Genomic DNA, 22,462 nt, shown 5'->3' on the forward strand with positions numbered 1-22,462 from the left:
TGATGTAAGAAATCCCTCCAATGTTGACCCTTGGGATTTCCTCTCGGGCACAGTTATGTCCAAACCACTCTAGGGCCATAACCACAGGTCTCTAAGCCTGTAAGCCTGAACCACTCCAAGGTCTCTAGGCCCTTACTCATTTTCCAGCACTTTAAAATTAGGTGAAAGATTCCTCAAAACTATATAAAATGACTATAAAAGCTTAAGTGTTTTTTTAGGTCATCTAAACCATTGTGATCATCCACATCTGCAAAATTGGTATTGAATACATTTTCCCTACTATTTTTCTCTGCACAATTGTTCTCCCAAAGAATGTAATCTTGGTGATTTTTTATTTTTTTTTTCATATTAAAAAACAAATGAAAATAAATGAATGCATCTTTTGAAGATTGATACGCTACTTAAGTTACAAATAATACTACAGAATACTTTGAAAGCATCTCTGTCTGTTGAAACATCTACATGAAGTCAGCAGGAGGGACCAAAATGTGGGTCAGTCCAATTAGAGGGTCATATAAATATCAGTCATTGTTTTACAAGTGGGTCATTCACTTAAGGGGTCAATGTATTGCAAGAGGGCCAATCCCTAAAGGAGTCATTAACACTGGGGTCCAAAAACAACCCTTCTCACTCTAAAACAATGCATTTTATTCTACACATAAAGGACTTTTTGATCATAGGTCAATATGAAATAGCATGTAGTTTCTTCTCTGCTGATATTACTTATTGTAGTTCAAGTAGTTGATACCTTTCAAGGGGCCAGTAATATTCATCAAATGACAAGTCGATCAGCTACTTTAGAGATCAATAACATTCAATAAGAGATAAAAGCTGTTTTAGAAGTCAATAACACTTGTAAGTCGGTCAGCCACTCCTTGTAAAACAAGTGTGTCAGCCCTTTACTGGGGCATTAGGGACTCATACAATGGGGCTACTATGGCGAAACATTGACACAGCAAACCTGACAGGGCCTAAGAAAAGTAATTCATATTCTATTGGGAAGGATATATCTAACACATGTTTGGAAGGCCAGTATATGTATAAGGGTTAATTTCCTTGTTATAACTTCAAAGAATCACCTTTCTGTATCATGAAACCAGATCCTACCTGACAATGATTTGGAATCTTTATAAAGCACCAGAAAAGAATATTTACATGGATGACAGAGTTAGAATCTGAAAATACTGAACTGGCAAAAAAAAAAAGTGTTTTTCTTTGCAAGAAAAAACAAAACAGACTATTTTGACACACAGGAGGAGAAATATTCTTAAAATAGTTAATTCAGTATCAATTAATGTTGAAAGCTTTCAACTATGCAATAACAGACCTAAAGACAAGCTTAACCTTAAAACAACATATTTAACCTCCTCTTTCTGTTGAAATTTCTTCTAAAATTGGCAAGCAATTAAGTTTGGCAAAGTATTGAATATTTCTACAGAGACTTTAAGATATACCACAAATATAAATGTCCTTGTGGTTTTCTTGTGTGACTATCAATACGCTATATACAAGCAGTGTTTACACCCTATCTAACACTCCTGTGGTCAGTTTGAAGAAGAGCTGGTTATCACTAAGTAAACACAACATTATACAATGTCCAGTTCTTGACCACTATTAGGTCCACCACATACTGACAGGACAAACTTTCTCTATCTGTGTATATAGCACAAAGTGACCTAAATATAACGCTTATCTATCATCCAAATTTATTTAGTTAGTAAACAAGAATACAAATTCCAATACATTGACATCAAACTGTGATTGTGATGGTCTAGGGGAAGTAACTCCGAAAATTGGCAGGAAATTTCTTGCCAAAAGTTAAAGGGAGACAACTTGTTGTATTTTTCTACCATTTTTGGTTCCTATTTCTGTTTTTATCACATAAACATTTCATAAAATGAAATCAAGCAGCTTACATAGATACAATTGTATAAATGGCAACAATTATGATATTATTAAATCAGGTAAGGTTTTTTTTCAGGTATCTTGTAAACAAGATTTGTTCTATGGAATAATTGATGAACAAATATAGTGATTACTAAAAGTCCCTCTTTACTTGGGAGTATGAACACACGTAAATGAAATGATTAAACACGTTAGTGAATATCATTGTTGAATATCAATTCAGTAACTGATACTGTACATTAGTATAAGGATATCAGAATTTTTTTTATATAGGGACATAAAAATAAATACACCCTGAATTGGAATAGGAATTTAAAAGTGGCATGGGTGGGGGGGTTACACCAACAGCCTCAGAGACTTCAACCGTTTAAACTGTTTCCTTGCATGTATGCTAGATTAGACAAGGAATAAGCAGACTGGTTTGAAAATATCAGCCATTTTTTATTCTCTTATTTTCATGAAAGCACGAAAAAACTTTTTTAACTGCAATAATTTTGCTGTCTTAATTATGGTTTTAATTTGTGTTTTATTTTTTTTGTAAAATATTGTGATAAAGATAAGAAAGTTTACTTGTGATATACAAAATACTTGTTAAATACATTTATCTTAATATAATGTGTCATTTGTCAAGACAAAAAATGTTGGCTTCCTGCACAGTTGGTGCAAGTTCTAGATTTTAATTATTCTGAATTTCCACTTCTTAGTAATTCTTATGCCCCAAGTTTTTAAGAGAAACAACAAGACATCTATGGAATTAGCTCTCTGAAATGACACAATGACCCAAACCACACAAAAATTCAGATATGATGTGAGCCAAAACTTTCCTAGTATATTTTTTGTTAATGTACATGATTTATTGAAGGTGTGTATATAATTTATTGGAGGTGTGTACATAATTTATTGAAGGTGCATACATAATTTATTGGAAATGTGTACATAATCCAATGAAGGTGTGTACATAATTTATTGAAGGTGTGTACATAATCCAATGAAGGTGTGTACATAATTTATTGAAGGTGTGTACATAATTTATTGAAGGTGTGTACATAATCCATTGAAGGTGTGTACATAATTTATTGAAGGTGTGTACATAATCCAATGAAGGTGTGTACATAATTTATTGAAGTTGTGTACATAATTTATTAAAGGTGTGTACATAATTTATTGAAGGTGTGTACATAATCCAATGAAGGTGTGTACATAATTTATTGAAGGTGTGTACATAATCCAATGAAGGTGTGTACATAATTTATTGAAGGTGTGTACATAATTTATTGAAGGCGTTCGAGTCAATTCTTCTTAAGAAAGACGTATAGCATTTGTGTTTATTTTCTGTACCCTTGGCAATATAAGGGCTGCTGGATTTGGGGAGACTTGGGATGAGCTCCCAGAACAAGAATATTTAGCTGGTATCCTCATGTCAGACAACATTTGTTCCGACACATTTCCTTCAGGAAAACTCACCAATATGTAAAATGTTCAGTTCAATTATTGAATGAATTTCCTTTTTATAGGAATGTAAAATAAAGACTGAAATAGCTATAACCTAAAATCAGGAATTATCTGAAAGCATTGTCAAACATCTCAACTATAAAAGCTAAAATTGTAGTCAACACAAATCTTCAGATTTGCTTGTTTTGGGTTTTTGTTGTGTTCTCAACAACCCTGCAACAGACTTGCCAAAGTCCCAAGAAATGTAAAACTTTCATGGATTTGGCTTCACTTTTGCCATGTTTTTAAGAAAAAAATAAATATTAGGGAAAAGAACAACGGAACTACTTTAAATTTTAAAGCTTTACAGAAATTGAGCAGTGTAATGATGAACAGGAAAAAAGTGAACAGAAACTACAATTAGAGCAATCATAATTTATCAGAATATTAATATCTTATTTAATTGTGTTTCATGCTTAAGCATGGAGTTAAATTATGATTGCACTGATATCATGTAATACATATACACTATTTCTATAGTATCAAATATCTTTGAACTAAACTGTAAAAGTTTATGAATGCTCTAAAATTGGAGTGCACTTAATTTAGTACGATTACAGAATGATTTTACGTTCATAATTGTTCCCAACGCTAACTGAAGACAACTAATAGTCCATACCTCCATAACTGTGGCCTGTAGTTCACTACAGTAGGACAGACGTTTGGCCAGCATGGTCTGTGACAGCTCACACAACAGAGCGATCAGGTTTCCCATTCCGTCCCCGGAGTGAGCCGAGGTGGGCACAAGAGAGATGTACTCCTTAGGGTTCTTGTTCTCATAAAACAATGCTGAGTTCAGTCCCTGCAATGGAAGAAAATAATTAACTGTACGTGCAACAAAATGCTGAGTTCAGTCCCTGCAATGGAAGATAATATTTAACTGTATGTACAATAATAACATGAAGGTTCTGTATTCTCACTGATCTCTGACATTTATAAAATATACTCATTTCGGGAAAAAAAAATCAAAAGAAATATCACCCTTTACATCTACATGTAACAATTTTGAAGAAGTTTCTTGTAACCTAGGATATAAAGCAATTGATTTATTTTTTAAGTATTTTCACCACAGCATGATACAGGACAACTTTGACTTGTTAATTTCCAATAAATTCAAAGCATGATCTTAACACCAGACAACTCCTTATACTTAACGATATCAGTACCCAGCCTAATGATTCATTAAAACAACCCTGTAACTCGTTTGGTGATTGTGATTAGCATGACTAGGAGTAACTGACAACCTATGACTAGTTAACTTACCTGTTCAGCCATCTGAGTGATAACCTCACGGGCACGCTTATCAAACTCTCCTTTTGTCTGAGGATTCTGTTTTTTAATGACATTGACGATATCAGTTTGAGGCATGGGTTTCCACTGGTAGAGACGGTCCACCTGTCAAAAATTTAAAAACAAATGGAAAAAAATAATATATAATAAGATTATGAAAACATTCCATACTCCATCTGACAGGAATTCTTTTATCGAATTCATTCCAATTAAGGGTGCACAAGAAGGCCTAATAAATATCTCAATGCGAATGAACATTCAAATTCATGAAATTTCTTTTTCTGACATATTACACCATTGCAAGACTTCTCGTCTCATCTGCCATTACCAAAGCCTATCATGAATTTGGCTGAGTCCTTAATATATTGAATCCTGTTCCTAATTTGAATTCTTTCAGAAAGTATTTGGGAGCTGTTCCTAATTTGAATTCTTTCAGAAAATATTTGTGAGGATTATTCAACGGCAAACAACAAAGTTTTTCATAAATCAAGGGAGGATAATTAATTCTGTTACAAAGTTTAATATAAACTTTATTTCATTCCATTTTCATATATAAGTATAACAAAGAGTATATATAGAGGAATGGGATTCAGAAACAAGTTTTGAAAAACTTATATGGATCCGTTACAAAGTTTGATGATAATCTGATAGTATTTGTGGGAGGTATTGGATGGAGACAGCAGAATTTATATATATTTTTTTGTTAATCAAGGGGTAATAAATTTCCAAAATAATATTCAGCGAAAGTGGCAATCAAACATGGTATAGCCATTAAGCCATTTAACCTTGTTATCAAGTTTGAAGAAAATCTGTTATTAACTCTCTTAGTTATTTCACAGAACTAGGATCTGACAATTCCCCAACAGGGGTCTCGCCCAGCTGGTGAAAATCTAGCAACTTGATGATGTGATACAGAGGATGTTCTAAGAACCAATGCTGATTGGCTAGAGTAAAGGTCATCAAACATGATCCCAAACTTATCTGTGATTGGCTAGAGCAATAGGTCAAAAGAACATGACCCAAGACTCATCAGTGATTGGCTAAAGTAAAAGGTCATCAGAACATGACCCCTTAGTTTTCTTACCTTGTTGAGTGCGATCACAAAAGGTGTTTTACGTTGCTTTAATAGATTAATGGACTCGATTGTCTGAGGTTCAAGGGCATGCATGATGTCCACCACCAATATAGCAATATCACAGAGTGAGGATCCTCGGGACCGCAGGTTACTGTACAGAAACAAAGGCATCTTAAATATCATATATAACATGTTACTGTACAGAAACAAAGGCATCTTAAATATATATAACATGTTACTGTACAGAAACAAAGACATCTTAAATAGCATATATAACATTTCTTAAAAGATTTTCTTGTCACATATATCTACTTTTCAGTGATAACAAATTTATTCAAAATATGTGGAAATGTCAACAAAGATATTGTAATTTAACAATGATAAGATAATCACATGACATTTTAGCATAAAAAAAGAGTTAACATTCTTATAAACAATTTTTATGATGTTTTACTTGAAAGAGAGCTTCGATCACAAAGTTATGCTGACTTTTCCTCAAATTATTTACACTGTGACAGTAAATACCAGAACAGTTGAAATGTCCATCAATCTCGTGACTCTTAGACACACTATAGGACAAAGAGCTTCCCAAACTGTATACATCATTAAACTTACCTGAAAGACTCGTGGCCTGGTGTGTCAATAATTAATAATCCTGGTAATTTCAATTCTTTCTTTGAAAACTGAAACAAAACATTAATAAGTTTTCACTACAGCAAACACCCTAATAAATCAATACCTACTGAATTTGGAACTGTAATGAATAAGTATGGTATTTGTGATACAGAGGAAATGAAACTTGAGTATCATGAAACATTTATATTCAAGGTACTGTGTGCATTTTTGATAAGATGACAGATTACAATATAAAACAAGAGGTCCATGGGCCTTAACAGTCATCTGACTCTAAAAGACCCTTCTACTATTGCAGTATACATACTCTGTAGGAAGAATAGTGGCACTATTGGCCATGGTGGCCATCTTGGATTTTGGACCGACCCAAAAAATAACAACACTTGATCAGGACCATCTCAGGATCATTTCAAGCAAAATTCAGCTCAATTCCAGGGTTGGAATTTGAGAAGAAGTTTGAAATGTGAAAAATTTACACATAGCACACGGCCTACAGCGCATGGTGAGGGACGAAGCACGATGATTATAGGTCATCCTGACCATTCAGGTCAGATGACCTAACAAGGATATGCCAACAATGGCAAAAAGTCGTCTACGATCACGCTAGCACAGGTATGTAAATATGTCTGTATTCAAGCTTGACCTGGTGTAGACTTGGTTTGGTTTATTAACGTCCTATTAACAGACAGGGTCATTTAAGGATGTGCCATGTTTTGGAGGTAGAGGAAAGCTGGAGTACTGGAAGAAAAACCACCGGCCTACGGTCAGTACCTGGCAACTGCCCCACATGGGTTTTGAACTCGCAACCCAGAGGTGGAGGGCTTGTGATCAAGTGTTGGGACACCTTAACCACTCGGCCACCGTGGCCCATCCAGGTGTAGACTACGACGATTGCAGTCATGCACAGCCTAACATCATCTTTTAGATGAGGTGATATAAACACCTGGCTTACAGAAGTCATGTACATTCACAACAGTACCATAAAATATTAACAATTTCAAAATCATTGCTCTGACAAAAGAAAAGGAATGATGAAACAAGAGATCCCAGAGGAATCTTGGCGCCCACCATTGAATGATCTTTATACATTCTATGTCAGATTGATCTTCTCCCTACTTTTCCCTTCATTTTACTAATCTGTGCAAATTGAGAAACATCCCTCCAGTACTTTTCAAACAAGGGAATCCTAGCTATATAAGAAATTTAGCGATAATGGCTGTTTGTTTGTCAGATTATTTTCAGGACAGACTGGTCCTAAAATGCAATACGATAGACTAAGGGGAACCTACGTATGAAATTTGAGAAAGATCCATTCAGTACTTTATGAGAAATAGCGATAACAAACTTCAATTGTCAAAATCTAAGATGGCTGCCTGTCGGCCATGTTGTTTTCTAACTGGTCCAAAAATGGAATATGCTTCACTAAGCACCAAGGGCAAACTACATATGAAATTTGAGAAAGATCCCTTCAGTACTTTATGAGAAATAGCGATTTATGAGAAATAGCGATAACAAACTTCAATTGTCAAAATCCAAGATGGCTGCCTGTCGGCCATGTTGTTTTACGATTGGTCTCAAAATGCAATATGCATAACTAGGCACCAAGGGGAACCAAATATGAAATTTGAGAAAGATCCCTTCAGTACTTTCTGAGAAATAGCGATAACAAACTTCAATTGTCAAAATCCAAGATGGCTGTCTGTCGGCCATGTTGTTTTCCAATTGGTCTCAAAAAAGCAATATGCATAACGAGGCACTAAGGGGAACCTACATATGCAATTTGAGAAAGATCCCTTCAGTACTTTCTGAGAAATAGAGGTAACAAACTTCAACTATCGAAATCCAAGATGGCTGCCTGTCGGCCATCTTGTTGATGGATCAGTCCCAAAATGCAATATGCATAACTAGGACCCAAGGGGAGTCTGCATATGAAATTTGAGACAGATCCTTTCTGTACTTTCTGAGAAATAGCGGTAACAAGAATTGATAACGGACGGACGGACAGACCACGGACGAAAGGCGATTTGAATAGCCCACCATATGATGATGGTGGGCAAAAAAAAAGTGAAGATGAAACGAAAAATAATTGACAAACAGTATCGAGAACAGGTGGAACTACAAATGAATTCAGTTTTTACTACCCTAACCAGTTGGGTGAATGTTAAACAATGAATAGAGGATAAATCAATTCTACCTCTTTACACATCTTTGTCTGGTCCTTGATGGCGTGCTCGGGAACATTTGTAGCACCAATTTGTTGAGTTATTCCCCCTGCTTCACCATCCTGGACATTTGTTTTCCGGAGCTGTTGAAGATATTGAAAAATACCAGTTATTCATGAGTAGCAGTTGTTTAAACATTCTAAAAAAAATATTGTACTGTCTTAGAAATATGAAACAAATTTGGTCTTGTAAAGTGTTGTTGATAAATAAATCTGTCTAGGCAGAGTGTTGGGGACAGAAAAGTCCTCCTCTGAATAATATCAACTGGAAACAAAGGATGCTAGATATCTACCCGGAACAAAAGATACTGATTGTCTACTAGAAACCAAGGAGGCTAGATTATCTACCTGGAACAAAAGACACTGATTGTTTACTAGCAGAAGTGGCTTGATTATTTACTAGGAACAGAAGTGGCTAGATTATTTACTAGGAACAGAAGTGGCTGGATTATTTACTAGGAACAGAAGTGGCTAGATTATTTACTAGGAACAGAAGTGGCTTGATTATTTACTAGGAACAGAAGTGGCTTGATTATTTACTAGGAACAGAAGTGGCTAGATTATTTCGTAGGAACAGAAGTGGCTTGATTATTTACTAGGAACAGAAGTGGCTAGATTATTTAGTAGGAACAGAAATGGCTTGATTATTTACTAGGAACAGAAGTGGCTGGATTATTTACTAGGAACAGAAGTGGCTTGATTATTTACTAGGAACAGAAGTGGCTGGATTATTTACTAGGAACAGAAGTGGCTAGATTATTTACTAGGAACAGAAATGGCTAGATTATTTACTAGGAACAGAAGTGGATTGATTATTTACTAGGAACAGAAGTGGCTGGATTATTTACTAGGAACAGAAGTGGCTAGATTATTTACTAGGAACAGAAATGGCTAGATTATTTACTAGGAACAGAAGTGGCTAGATTATTTACTAGGAACAGAAGTGGCTAGATTATTCACTAGGAACAGAAGTGGCTTGATTATTTACTAGGAACAGAAGTGGCTAGATTATTTACTAGGAACAGAAGTGGCTAGATTATTTACTAGGAACAGAAGTGGCTAGATTATTTACTAGGAACAGAAATGGCTTGATTATTTACTAGGAACAGAAGTGGCTAGATTATTTACTAGGAACAGAAGTGGCTTGATTATTTACTAGGAACAGAAATGGCTAGATTATTTACTAGGAACAGAAGTGGCTTGATTATTTACTAGGAACAGAAATGGCTTGATTATTTACTAGGAACAGAAGTGGCTAGATTATCGAAAAGGTGGCTGGATAGTTAACTTGAGATGTAAGGTTAATGGGTCATCTATTGAAAGTATAAGGTTAATGGATTATCTACTGGTAATGTAAGGTGGGTGGATTATTCTACAGGGGATATAAGGTAGGTGGATTATCTACTGGGGATATAAGGTGGGTAGATTATCTAGGGGGGATATAAGGTGGATGGATTATTTACTGGGGATATAAGGTGGGTGGATTATCTACTGGGGATATAAGGTAGGTGGATTGTTTACTGGGAATATAGGGTGGGTGGATTATCTACTGGGGATATAAGGTGGATGGATTATTTACTGGGGATATAAGGTGGGTGGATTATCTAGGGGGGATATAAGGTGGATGGATTATTTACTGGGGATATAGCACTGATGAAATATAAGGTGGGTGGATTATCTACTGGGGATATAAGGTGGGTGGATTATCTACTGGGGATATAAGGTGGGTGGATTATCTAGGGGGGATATAAGGTGGATGGATTATTTACTGGGGATATAAGGTGGGTGGATTATCTACTGGGGATATAAGGTGGGTGGATTATCTAGGGGGGATATAAGGTGGGTGGATTGTTTACTGGGAATATAAGGTGGGTGGATTATCTACTGGGGATATAAGGTGGGTGGATTATCTACTGGGAATATAAGGTGGGTGGATTAGTTACTGGGAATATAAGGTGGGTAGATTATCTAGGGGGGATATAAGGTGGATGGATTATTTACTGGGGATATAAGGTGGGTGGATTATCTACTGGGGATATAAGGTGGGTAGATTATCTAGGGGGGATATAAGGTGGATGGATTGTTTACTGGGAATATAGGGTGGGTGGATTATCTACTGGGGATATAAGGTTGGTGGATTAGTTACTGGGAATATAAGGTGGGTGGATTATCTACTGGGGATATAAGGTGGATGGATTATTTACTGGGGATATAAGGTGGGTGGATTATCTAGGGGGGATATAAGGTGGATGGATTATTTACTGGGGATATAGCACTGATGAAATATAAGGTGGGTGGATTATCTACTGGGGATATAAGGTGGTGGATTATCTACTGGGGATATAAGGTGGGTAGATTATCTAGGGGGGATATAAGGTGGATGGATTATTTACTGGGGATATAAGGTGGGTGGATTATCTACTGGGGATATAAGGTGGGTAGATTATCTAGGGGGGATATAAGGTGGATGGATTGTTTACTGGGAATATAGGGTGGGTGGATTATCTACTGGGGATATAAGGTGGGTGGATTATTTACTGGGAATATAAGGTGGGTGGATTAGTTACTGGGAATATAAGGTGGGTAGATTATCTAGGGGGGATATAAGGTGGATGGATTATTTACTGGGGATATAAGGTGGGTGGATTATCTACTGGGGATATAAGGTGGGTAGATTATCTAGGGGGGATATAAGGTGGATGGATTGTTTACTGGGAATATAGGGTGGGTGGATTATCTACTGGGGATATAAGGTTGGTGGATTAGTTACTGGGAATATAAGGTGGATGGATTATTTACAGGGGATATAAGATGGGTGGATTATCTAGGGGGGATATAAGGTGGGTGGATTAGTTACTGGGAATATAAGGTGGGTGGATTATCTAGGGGGGATATAAGGTGGGTGGATTATCTACTGGGGATATAAGGTGGGTGGATTATTTACTGGGGATATAAGGTGGATGGATTATTTACTGGGGATATAAGGTGGGTGGATTATTTACTGGGGATATAAGGTGGGTGGATTAGTTACTGGGAATATAAGGTGGATGGATTATCTAGGGGGATATAAGGTGGATGGATTATTTACGGGGATATAAGGCGGATGGATTATCTACTGAGGATATAAGGTGGATGGATTATTTACTGGGGATATAAGGTGGGTGGATTAGTTACTGGGAATATGAGGTGGCTGGGTTATTTACAGGATATAAAAGGTGAATGGATTAATTACTGGGAATATAACACTGATGAAATATCTACTGGGGATATAAGGTGGGTGGATTATTTACTGGGAATATAAGGTGGGTGGATTAGTTACTGGGTATATAAGGTGGGTGGATCATTTACTGGGGATATAAGGTGGGTGGATTAGTTACTGGGAATATAAGGTGGGTGGATTAGTTATTGGGAATATAAGGTGGATGGATTATCTAGGGGGGATATAAGGTGGATGGATTATTTACAGGGGATATAAGATGGGTGGATTATCTAGGGGGGATATAAGGTGGGTGGATTAGTTACTGGGAATATAAGGTGGGTGGATTAATTACTGGGAATATAAGGTGGGTTGATTAGTTACTGGGAATATAAGGTGGATGGATTATCTAGGGGGGATATAAGGTGGATGGATTATTTACAGGGATATAAGGCGGATGGATTATCTACTGAGGATATAAGGTGGATGGATTATTTATTGGGGATATAAGGTGGGTGGATTAGTTACTGGGAATATGAGGTGGCTGGGTTATTTACAGGATATATAAGGTGAATGGATTAATTACTGGGAATATAACACTGATGAAATATCTACTGGGGATATAAGGTGGGTGGATTATCTAGGGGGGATATAAGGTAGGTGGATTATCTACTGGGAATATAAGGTGGGTGGATTATCTACTGGGGATATAAGGTAGGTGGATTATTTGCTGGGAATATAAGGTGGGTGGATTAGTTACTGGGGATATAAGGTGGATGGATTATTTACTGGGAATATAAGGTGGATGGATTAGTTACTGGGGATATAAGGTGGGTGGATTAGTTACTGGGAATATAAGGAAGGTGGATTAGTTACTGGGAATATAAGGAAGGTGGATTAGTTACTGGGGATATAAGGTGGATGGATTATTTACTGGGGATATAAGGTGGGTGGATTAGTTACTGGGAATATAAGGTGGATGGATTATTTACTGGGGATATAAGGTGGATGGATTATTTACTGGGGATATAAGGTGGATGGATTATTTACAGGGGATATAAGGTGAATGGATTATTTACAGGGGATATAAGGTGGATGGATTATTTACTGGGGATATAAGGTTGGTGGATTAGTTACTGGGAATATAAGGTGGATGGATTATTTACTGGGGATATAAGGTGGATGGATTATTTACTGGGGATATAAGGTGGGTGGATTAGTTACTGGGAATATAAGGTGGATGGATTATTTACTGGGGATATAAGGTGGATGGATTATTTACTGGGGATATAAGGTGGATGGATTATTTACAGGGGATATAAGGTGAATGGATTATTTACTGGAGATATAAGGTGGGTGGATTATCTAAGGAGGATGTAAGGTGGGTGGATTATCTACTGGGAATATAATGTTGCTAGATTGTTAAAACTTCAGACAAATTTGATTTCTTCTCAAAATGAGACAAAAAGGCCCCTTCCCAAATCAGTGAGAAAAAGCCCTGCCATTATCGACAAAATGTTGTCATCATCATTATGGACAACATTGTATCATCACCTTTATGGACAAAATGTATCATCACCATTACCTTATCAAGGATCTTGGTTTTTCCAGTGTCGACATGCCCTAATACACATACAACAGGAGACCGGAGCGTATCTGTAGTACGATTCTTCTCTGCCTCTTCTCTCCGTTTCTGTTGAAAAAATGTACAATACAGAAAAGTGGTATGAGTAATACAAATGACATTCAAATTCATAAATATTCAAATTAATCAAAATGCACATACAATGTAATATTAAATCATACCACACACAATTATGTTTTTGTTAACTTTATTTCATATACAATTTTTGAGATACCTTTTTTTTTGTCTCTTGAATGGATTACCTATGTAAATTTACAGTTTCAGTCCCAATTGATCGGATTGAATTCCTGCTTTTCTTGGAATTCATTTGACTCACTCTTTGCAGCTAAGATCTCAAAATAAGGAGAGATAAATTTTTAAGTGACAAAATAACAAATACACAAAAGTAACAGTTTCTCATTAAGCTGATGATCTCCTATTTTGGACAGGACTGATTATTCGTATACCATCTGTTTGAATGTTTTCAACTGAAAATCTAAAAACATAAATAAGCCATTGTTGTTATCACATGACCTCCATTGCCACCCCTAACTACATAAACACCGTGCAAAGCTGTGCCCTGATGACGGCCTGCCTAAGACTGTAAGATGTCATCGACGAGCTCTAGAAGAAATTAGAATACACTTGATTGGAAACCTGGCTTCGGGAGTTGCTCCTCTTCCTTTTCAAATGTATTGGAGTGTTTACTGCAGAATGCTAACAAGACATGGTTGCGTGAAATTAATTAACATGTACATGCAATTTAGAGGCAACTGGGAGATCTGCAATATATTAGCCTTGTAAAATCTAACAACTATACAGTAGGTGTCCTACCATAATGCGTTCCTTAGCACGTTCTATAGGCGTCAAATCATCATCTTCACTCTCTTCTTCTTCTGAGCTACTTTCTTCCTCTTCATCTTCTTCATCATCTTCTTCTTCGCTCTCCTCTTCACTTTCCTCTGCTTCTTCTTCCTTCTCTTCCTCAACTGTGATAAAACATGTATTTACTAAATCATAACATAAACTTGATAATAATGAGAAACATGTACCTCTTCACTCCTAAATTAGTGGCAATTGAGACTACCACAAAAATTAGCCATTGATGAAAATGTAGTAAAGCAAGAAATATTTATTAAAGCAACAAGTTTTTCTCCTGATTTCCCACTAACACAAGGCACAACAAAATTTTAAAGACATGATACATCTGCCAGAGCAGGAATAATACTTTGTAAATCATACTTAAATTGACAGCTATGATTGGGTTTAAAATAACGTCCTATCAACAGCTATGATCATTTAAGGACAATAACAGCAATGACATTTCTTCTTATTTTCCTAATAACCATATTCAGTGGATATGCATTGATAGGATATTCTCAACTTACAATAACAGTGAAAACTGACTGCATATAACCTATTACCATAAAAGCTCACAGGAAGATTTCTCCCCTGTGGAATCGAAGTCCCTAAGGCCAACACCTAGATACACTCATTCGTATTCAACTAACGCTAACCTGGAGGCTCGACAGTTTTCTCCACCTCCTTTTCCTCTTCTTTTTCTTCTTCTTTATCCTCTGCGTCCCACTCATCCTTGGTGTCATCCTCTGCATCCCAAGCATCAGCTACGTCATCTGCGTCCTCTTTCGGCTTTTCCTCAGTTTTTGTTTCTGGTTCGGGCGTTTTCTCATCCATCGAAGCTGTGGGCGACACCTCTTCCACTGGTGATGGTGTATCCTCTGTATGATAAAGAGAATTAGGTCAAGGTCATTGCAAGCCAGATCACACATAAATATAGCCACTACACTACTCCTTTTTACCTCTTTTAAAGAATTTCTTTAGCGCAGAATATTTTGTATGGTAATTTTTGGAAAATTTGAAAACTTTTGTCCTTATACTCAATTTAAAGAATTTTTCAAAGTTTGCCCTTAAATTAAATTTTATCTAAATGGAGGTAGCATTTAAAGATCTCATACAAGGTATATTTATATGAATTAAATCTGTTCCTGAGATATCTTGTACAAAATTATTTGTAATAAATGGACCTGTATATACAAAGTCACTTGTTTATACCCTCATATTAAGTAGGAGTACAAAACTAGCAAAGAAACAAACAATCACTAGGTATTAATCAAAAGTATTAACTGGTGGAATTTTCAGTGAAACAAGACTCATAAGAGAGTTGCAAGCAATCCAAAGCCTCCTAACTATCACAATAAACAAAGAATTGTATCTCGGTATGTTATGAGGTAGCGAGGAAAGCCAATTTTAGTACAGGACACTCATATCCCAATACATTCTCCCACAGAAATTTATTGCTGTAGGTGACATTGCTCAAGACACATGCTTTTGTTTGTTTGATTTTGCTTAACGTCCTATTAACAGCCAGGGTCATTTAAGGACGTGCCAGGTTTTGAAGGTGGAGGAAAGTCGGAGTACCTGGAGAAAAACCACCGGCCTACAGTCAGTACCTGGAAACTGCCCCACGTAGGTTTCGAACTCGCAACCCAGAGGTGGAGGGCTAGTGATACAGTGTCAGGACACCTTAACCACTCGCCCACCACAGCATATGCAACAAACATTGTAACAAAAAGACAAAGGGAAACAAATCTGATTATATCATACCAGTTTGTTGATGTTGTTGCTTCTGGTTCTTCTTACGATTGGAGTAGACGGGACGCTTCTTCACAATTTCGTCTTTGTTAGGAACATCAATACCTAAAACAAATACATGCAATTCTAACATTATCTTGGGTATTCATGATGTATTTATGTGTCATATTGAGTCTTATAAGTTACATTATTTAAATTCTGCCACAAAATTAAATAGTGATCGATATCTAAGCTTCGGAAACCCCATCAATATGATATAATCTTTTCTCTCCATTAATTGTCATATCTTAATTAACAAAATCAAATGACTGACGGCACATCACAATAAATACTTGTAGAATTAAATAAATTAACATAACATTTAAGCAATACCAAAATAAAGAAGGATGGAAACGGACACATTCTAGATTTTACCTCTGGCCTTCATTTCCTCCAACATCTGCATCGCTCTTTGTCGATCCTGTTTCTGTTTTCCTGTCAATAATTTACCCTCCTGTTTCAAGCGTTCCTTCTTTTCTTTCTCTTTTTGCTTTTTCCTTTGCTTCCTCTCCTCCTCAAGACGTTTCTACAATGTGTTTTAAGATCAGCACATCAACAAATGAAATTCATTAACAAACTTCTTACAGTTGAAATACAGATTCATGAAATATTTAAGTTTTATCTTAAGTCAGAATTATTTGGGAAAGTATTTTATCAAGACAAGTCAAGCAGCATTTTCGATCTCTGACTCAAAATATGTCTAGTAATTTCAGAGGAATACACAAACAAATTTTCACAATGAAAATGCAGCAACACAATATGGAAAGAATCCTACCTCTTCCTCTTTTCTCAAACGTTCCTCTTCTTCTCGTTTTTCTCGCTCTTCTTCCTCTTTCCGGATTCGCTCCTCCTCCAATCTGATCATCTCTAACTGCGCTTTGATGGCAGCCACCTGTACATTTAGATAATGATAATTTTTAAGAACTTTTCCACAAGTAGGCTAGCACTTTATGATGCCTTTATATACAGGTATCATATGTTTCATCATGCCTTATATTCAGACTCAATTTTTTGGGGATATGGTACAAAATAATTTCAGCTGAAAAATGAGTTAAGCATGAAATGAGGACCGCACGGCGGAACAGGCACATCAGATAACATATACCAGTAGTGTTATATACTATCTTGTATTGAAGTAATATTTGCATCACATTATAAATGGTTAATGGTAGCAGGCTTTAACCTTCTTTCACTACAAAATTGGTGTTTAATTTTCAAAGCTTGAGGAATACCAGTTATCAGGAGTCTAACTCCTTTAACACAATTTGATATCATGATTCTAAAGCCTACAAAGTTTCAAAGAAATCACTTGGAAAGTGTGAGATTTGTGGACAAAAACCAACACTAAAATAAACAAAGGAGAATAATCTTTGCCGAAAAAAATCAAACCAAAGTGACCCTCAGGGAAACACATCTATAATCATGATTATAATATCTACCAAGTTTAAAAGATACCAGTCAAAAAATGTAGATCTCTGGACAAAAAAAAAATCAAATACCAAAATAAACTAATTATAAGGGCATTAACTTTTGCAAAAATAGTAGACTCAAAATGGTGTTCAGGAAAATACAACTATATATCATAGTTATAAGGTCTATGAAGCTTCAAAGAGATTAGTCAATAAATGTAGGACAAATTAAAGTTTACGTGGGATGGATGGACAGAAGACGCAATATCATAATACTCCTGTCAAATTTGCCATGAATATGGTATTGGTTTCGGGCATTACAACAATGTATCTTTATATTCTCAAAACCATGTACCTAGGTTTACTGGTATTGAGTTGTACAAGGCAAAGGTGAGAACAATTTAAAATGCATTTTTTTTCTGTCAGACAATGTTGATAGAAAATATCTTTTTTTCAAAGCATGAATTTTTACCATGAAAGAATATATTCAAATCACTTGATATCATTCAAATTGATCTTACAGGAGCCCTTGGTTTTTTCTTTTTTTCTTCCTTTTCTCCTTTCTTTTTCTTCTTCTTTCCTTCTTTTTCATCTTTCTTCTCGTCCTCATCATCCTTCTTTTCACCTGAAATGTTTTGAAGATATATCTATATGAACTAGCGACCCCAACATTACAATCAGCCTGATCATTTGGGATAGGAATCCTCCCGTCTTTTTTACAAGTATGTACTAGGCATTACAATCAGAGTGTAAACATTTGGGATGGGAATCGTCTTTTCTTTTACATGTTTATATTGGGTATTACAATCAGAGTCTAAACATTTGGGATGAGAATCCTCTTGTCTTTTACAAGTATGTACTAGGCATTACAATCAGAGTGTAAACATTTGGGATGGGAATCGTCTTTTCTTTTACAAGTATGTACTAGGCATTATAATCAGAGTCTAAACATTTAGGATGGGAATCCTCCTGTCTTTTACATGTTTATTGTATGTACTTGGCATTTATGCAAAGTAAAATGTAACATGAGAAATATTGAACTTTTCGTGTATTATTGCCCGTGTAAATGAAATATTGGGAAATGTTCATTCACAAAATTTTTTTTTTGGCCTCCAAATGTCCATTCCAACATACAGACTTTAGTGGACAGTCTAAGTGTCCAACATGTCTAGGAAAGTACTGTAAGTTGCCTGTCTTCTTTGATGACATTCAAACTATTGAACTCTTCCCAGAGACATATTCAAATGCTGTCTATCCCAAGAATTTTTTCATCTACTGAATACTGTATGTTGTTGTTTTCTTTCAACAGACCCACTTTTCGAACAGCATTTAATTGGGATTCAAGAGCCTTATGTGGGAGCCTCATTTGTATACATTTGTATATTATCTTGACAACTGATAATTTAGATCTGATAGGGATTTCCATATAATCATGTAATTACACATTTTTCGCATGAAATTTTATTTGACATATAGACAATCTAACAAAATTTCCACCTTGTTCAATTTCATCAGAAAATTGTCTTTTGCTTAGATGTTAACCTTTAAATATCATGCTCTTTTTCTGAATTTCAATTCCACAAAAAAAGAAGGAAGTTTAAATATTCTTCACATTCCCATAAGAATGTTTTTGTCACAAAGACTTTATCTTGTATACAAGAACAAGAGAAGAATTGATCAAAACCTTTATCTTCAGCATCTTCAGCTGCTGCGGCTCCTTCTGTACTCTCGGCTTCTACCACAGTAGAAGCAGCTTCTTCAGATGGTTTTGCTTTTTGCTTTTTCTTATCCTACAGAACAAAAGTCATGTTTTATGGAAGTAGTGGTATTCACTAATGAATCTGACTGATTCTGTGAAATTAATAGTCTTGTAATTTCGAAGAAAAACAAAAAAAACTAGTCTGGAAATAAATCTTGTTTCATTTTAGGTTTTCATTTGGTAGAGTTTTTGACCTACTGAAAATCTATCAGTTACTAAAATGCTGACATCAATATTGCCTGGGAGATAAGTTTGGAGAAGAGGCACTATACTTTATATATGTGTGAAGACAGAGAGGCACTATACTTTAAATGTGAAGACAGAGAGGCACTATACTTTATATGTGACGACAGAGAGGCACTATACTTTATGTGTGAAGACAGAGAGGCACTATACTTTGTGTGTGAAGACAGAGGGGCACTATACTTTATATGTGAAGACAGAGAGGCACTATACTTTAAGTGTGAAGACAGAGAGGCACTATACTTTAAGTGTGAAGACACAGAGGCACTATACTTTATATGTGAAGACAGAGAGGCACTATACTTTATGTGTGAAGACAGAGAGGCACTATACTTTATGTGTGAAGACAGAGAGGCACTATATGTTATGTGTGAAGACAGAGAGGCACTATACTTTATGTGTGAAGACAGAGAGGCACTATACTTTATGTGTGAAGACAGAGAGGCACTATACTTTATATGTGAAGACAGAGAGGCACTATACTTTATGTGTGAAGACAGAGAGGCACTATACTTTATGTGTGAAGACAGAGAGGCACTATACTTTATATGTGAAGACAGAGAGGCACTATACTTTATGTGTGAAGACAGAGAGGCACTATACTTTATATGTGAAGACAGAGAGGCACTATACGTTATGTGTGAAGACGGAGAGGCACTATACTTTATGTGTGAAGACAGAGAGGCACTATACTTTATATGTGAAGACAGAGAGGCACTATACTTTATGTGTGAAGACAGAGAGGCACTATATATACTTTATATGTGAAGACAGAGAGGCACTATACTTTATGTGTGAAGACAGAGAGGCACTATATATACTTTATGTGTGAAGACAGAGAGGCACTATACTTTATGTGTGAAGACAGAGAGGCACTATACTTTATGTGTGAAGACAGAGAGGCACTTTACTTTATGTGTGAAGACAGTCTCAGCTAATCCAATTCCTTTATTGAACTAGAGATAAAAAAATCTTTAAATTTTTTCTTCAAGAAATTTACCTGTTGTTTCTTGAGTTTCTCTCGTTCTCTCTTTTCTTTACGTTTCTGGGCATTAGTCTTCACTGTTGATCCCTCCTCAGCCTCTTCTCCTTCTTCATCCTCATCCATTTTATCACCCTCTTCTTCTTCCTTAGTGTCCTTCTTCTTACCTTTCTTTTTCCTCTTTTTCCTATCGTCCTCATCTTCCTCTTCCAGGTCCTCCATTGTTACCACCTACAAGATCACATGGAAATCCATTTATTATGTATACTGTATTATCATGGTCTAAAGTTATATTTAATGGTAGAAACATTGTGGTCATCCCATATAAAATAAACAACTGTTTACCAAACCATATTTGAAGTTTTATTCTACACATCTATCAAAAATCATAAAATTCATCCACAACAAACATTTCATATACGTTTTTCAGTAGAAAGGATTTGCTCAGATGAAAAATATAACAAATAAATTTGGATTCCATGTAACTCTAATGTCACACAGTGAAACAACTGACTGACATCATATTCAGACACACAGTGAAACAACTGACTGACATATTAAGACACACAGCAAAAAACAACTGACTGACATATTAAGACACACAGCAAAAAACAACTGACTGACATATTAAGACACACAGCAAAAAAACAACTGACTGACATATTCAGACATACAGCGAAAACAACTGACTGACATATTCAGACATACAGTGAAACAACTGACTGACATATTCAGACACAGTGAAACAACTGGCACAAAAAGGCAATATCAAACATATTCCTAACCTTTGCTTGCATCTTTGCCTCCAGTTCCTCTTCAGTCGGCAAGTCATTGTTGGCAGCCTTTTCTCCCTCTTCTTCCTCAACATCCCCTCCTTTCTTTTTCTTACTCTTCTTAGATGCTTTGGGCTTTTCTAGGTCAGCCAGAATGGCATCAATGTCCTCGTCTTTTTGTTCCTTTTTCTTGTCCTTTTTACTTTTTGACTTTGACTTATTACTTTCAACTTTCGGTTTGGCTTCTATTATTTCCTCTTTCTCATCATCATCATCATCATCATTCTGTAAAATAAAATTGATACATGATAAAACTACTAAAAAGAATTATTGATATCTTATCTTATTTAGATATTTCAGGTTCAAACTTTTTTTGAAAAATACTGTGGGTATATGTTAGGGATGCAACAGATATCCAGATATCCAGGCAGTTAAGATTTTGTCATAATTGTTTTGAAAACTAAAAATCCTACAACTGACTAGTCAGAAAGAGACTCAAAATTTGTATGCCTCTAAACCTGAGCTTAACTCGAGTGTTACATTTCAGTTGGAACTAAGGCCATAAAAAATTAATTACAGTGCATTCCACTTAATCGGGTAACGCTTAATCGGGTATTTCGTTTAATTGGGTAAAATTTCAAAAACCAAAACCATTTTCTCTTAAATCATGTTAAAAAAATTCGTTTAATTGGGTTGGAAACGTCGTATTTTTCGGTTATTCGAATAGAACAATCGGGACAAAAAATAGAAATGCTCCGATTTTCACGAAAGTCATCGCGTATTTCTTTAAGTTTTAGACATTTATCAACAAATAGTGTAATTTTGATGGTTAAAATGTCAAAAAACGGTTAAATATTACCTTAAACGGTAATGTTATGTCGGGGTTTTGTCATGTTCAGAACTGTGTTGTTGTTGATTCTGCCTCGTGTGGTTTTTCCCCCAACAGGAAGTCGACTAAGAATTGTGGGTAAAATTAAATGTTATTTTTAGAGTCAGCAGCAGGCAAAACGTAATGGGGTTTTAAAAGCATAATTAAGCGACTAGACAATTAAACTTTTACGTCTGGGATGTAAAATCTACGAAGCAGAAACCAAAACAATAGGTTTTGACCTGGGTCTGATATTGCTACAGATCGATTGATATCGTATGTGGCGAATCCAAAGTGAGGGGTTCGCCACGGGGAAATGTGACGACACCGGTACACAGGTG

The 22,462-nt window shown here is 35.9% G+C and overlaps 1 protein-coding gene across 4 annotated transcripts in view; it reads right to left on the bottom strand.

Moving 5' to 3' along the window:
• Positions 1-22,462, bottom strand: part of LOC117329537 (eukaryotic translation initiation factor 5B-like) — a 103,086-nt gene that overhangs the window by 47,984 nt on the left and 32,640 nt on the right. For 2 of the 4 annotated variants that reach the window (XM_033887525.1, XM_033887524.1), the window contains 15 exons: positions 21,266-21,538; positions 20,499-20,711; positions 19,181-19,286; positions 18,018-18,121; positions 16,863-16,979; positions 16,463-16,613; positions 16,061-16,153; positions 14,953-15,174; positions 14,270-14,424; positions 13,397-13,504; positions 8,589-8,699; positions 6,377-6,444; positions 5,771-5,912; positions 4,660-4,791; positions 4,016-4,198 (listed from right to left, as the gene is read on the bottom strand). In XM_033887525.1, the coding sequence (XP_033743416.1) occupies positions 4,016-4,198; positions 4,660-4,791; positions 5,771-5,912; positions 6,377-6,444; positions 8,589-8,699; positions 13,397-13,504; positions 14,270-14,424; positions 14,953-15,174; positions 16,061-16,153; positions 16,463-16,613; positions 16,863-16,979; positions 18,018-18,121; positions 19,181-19,286; positions 20,499-20,711; positions 21,266-21,538 (2,178 nt within the window). Of the gene's footprint in view, positions 1-4,015; positions 4,199-4,659; positions 4,792-5,770; positions 5,913-6,376; positions 6,445-8,588; positions 8,700-13,396; positions 13,505-14,269; positions 14,425-14,952; positions 15,175-16,060; positions 16,154-16,462; positions 16,614-16,862; positions 16,980-18,017; positions 18,122-19,180; positions 19,287-20,498; positions 20,712-21,265; positions 21,539-22,112; positions 22,206-22,462 lie in introns of those variants that run through there. The other 2 variants (XM_033887527.1, XM_033887526.1) reach the window with 2 other exon arrangements.

The sequence above is a fragment of the Pecten maximus genome, chromosome 6, assembly GCF_902652985.1.
Source record: "Pecten maximus chromosome 6, xPecMax1.1, whole genome shotgun sequence".
Lineage (NCBI taxonomy): Eukaryota > Metazoa > Mollusca > Bivalvia > Pectinida > Pectinidae > Pecten > Pecten maximus.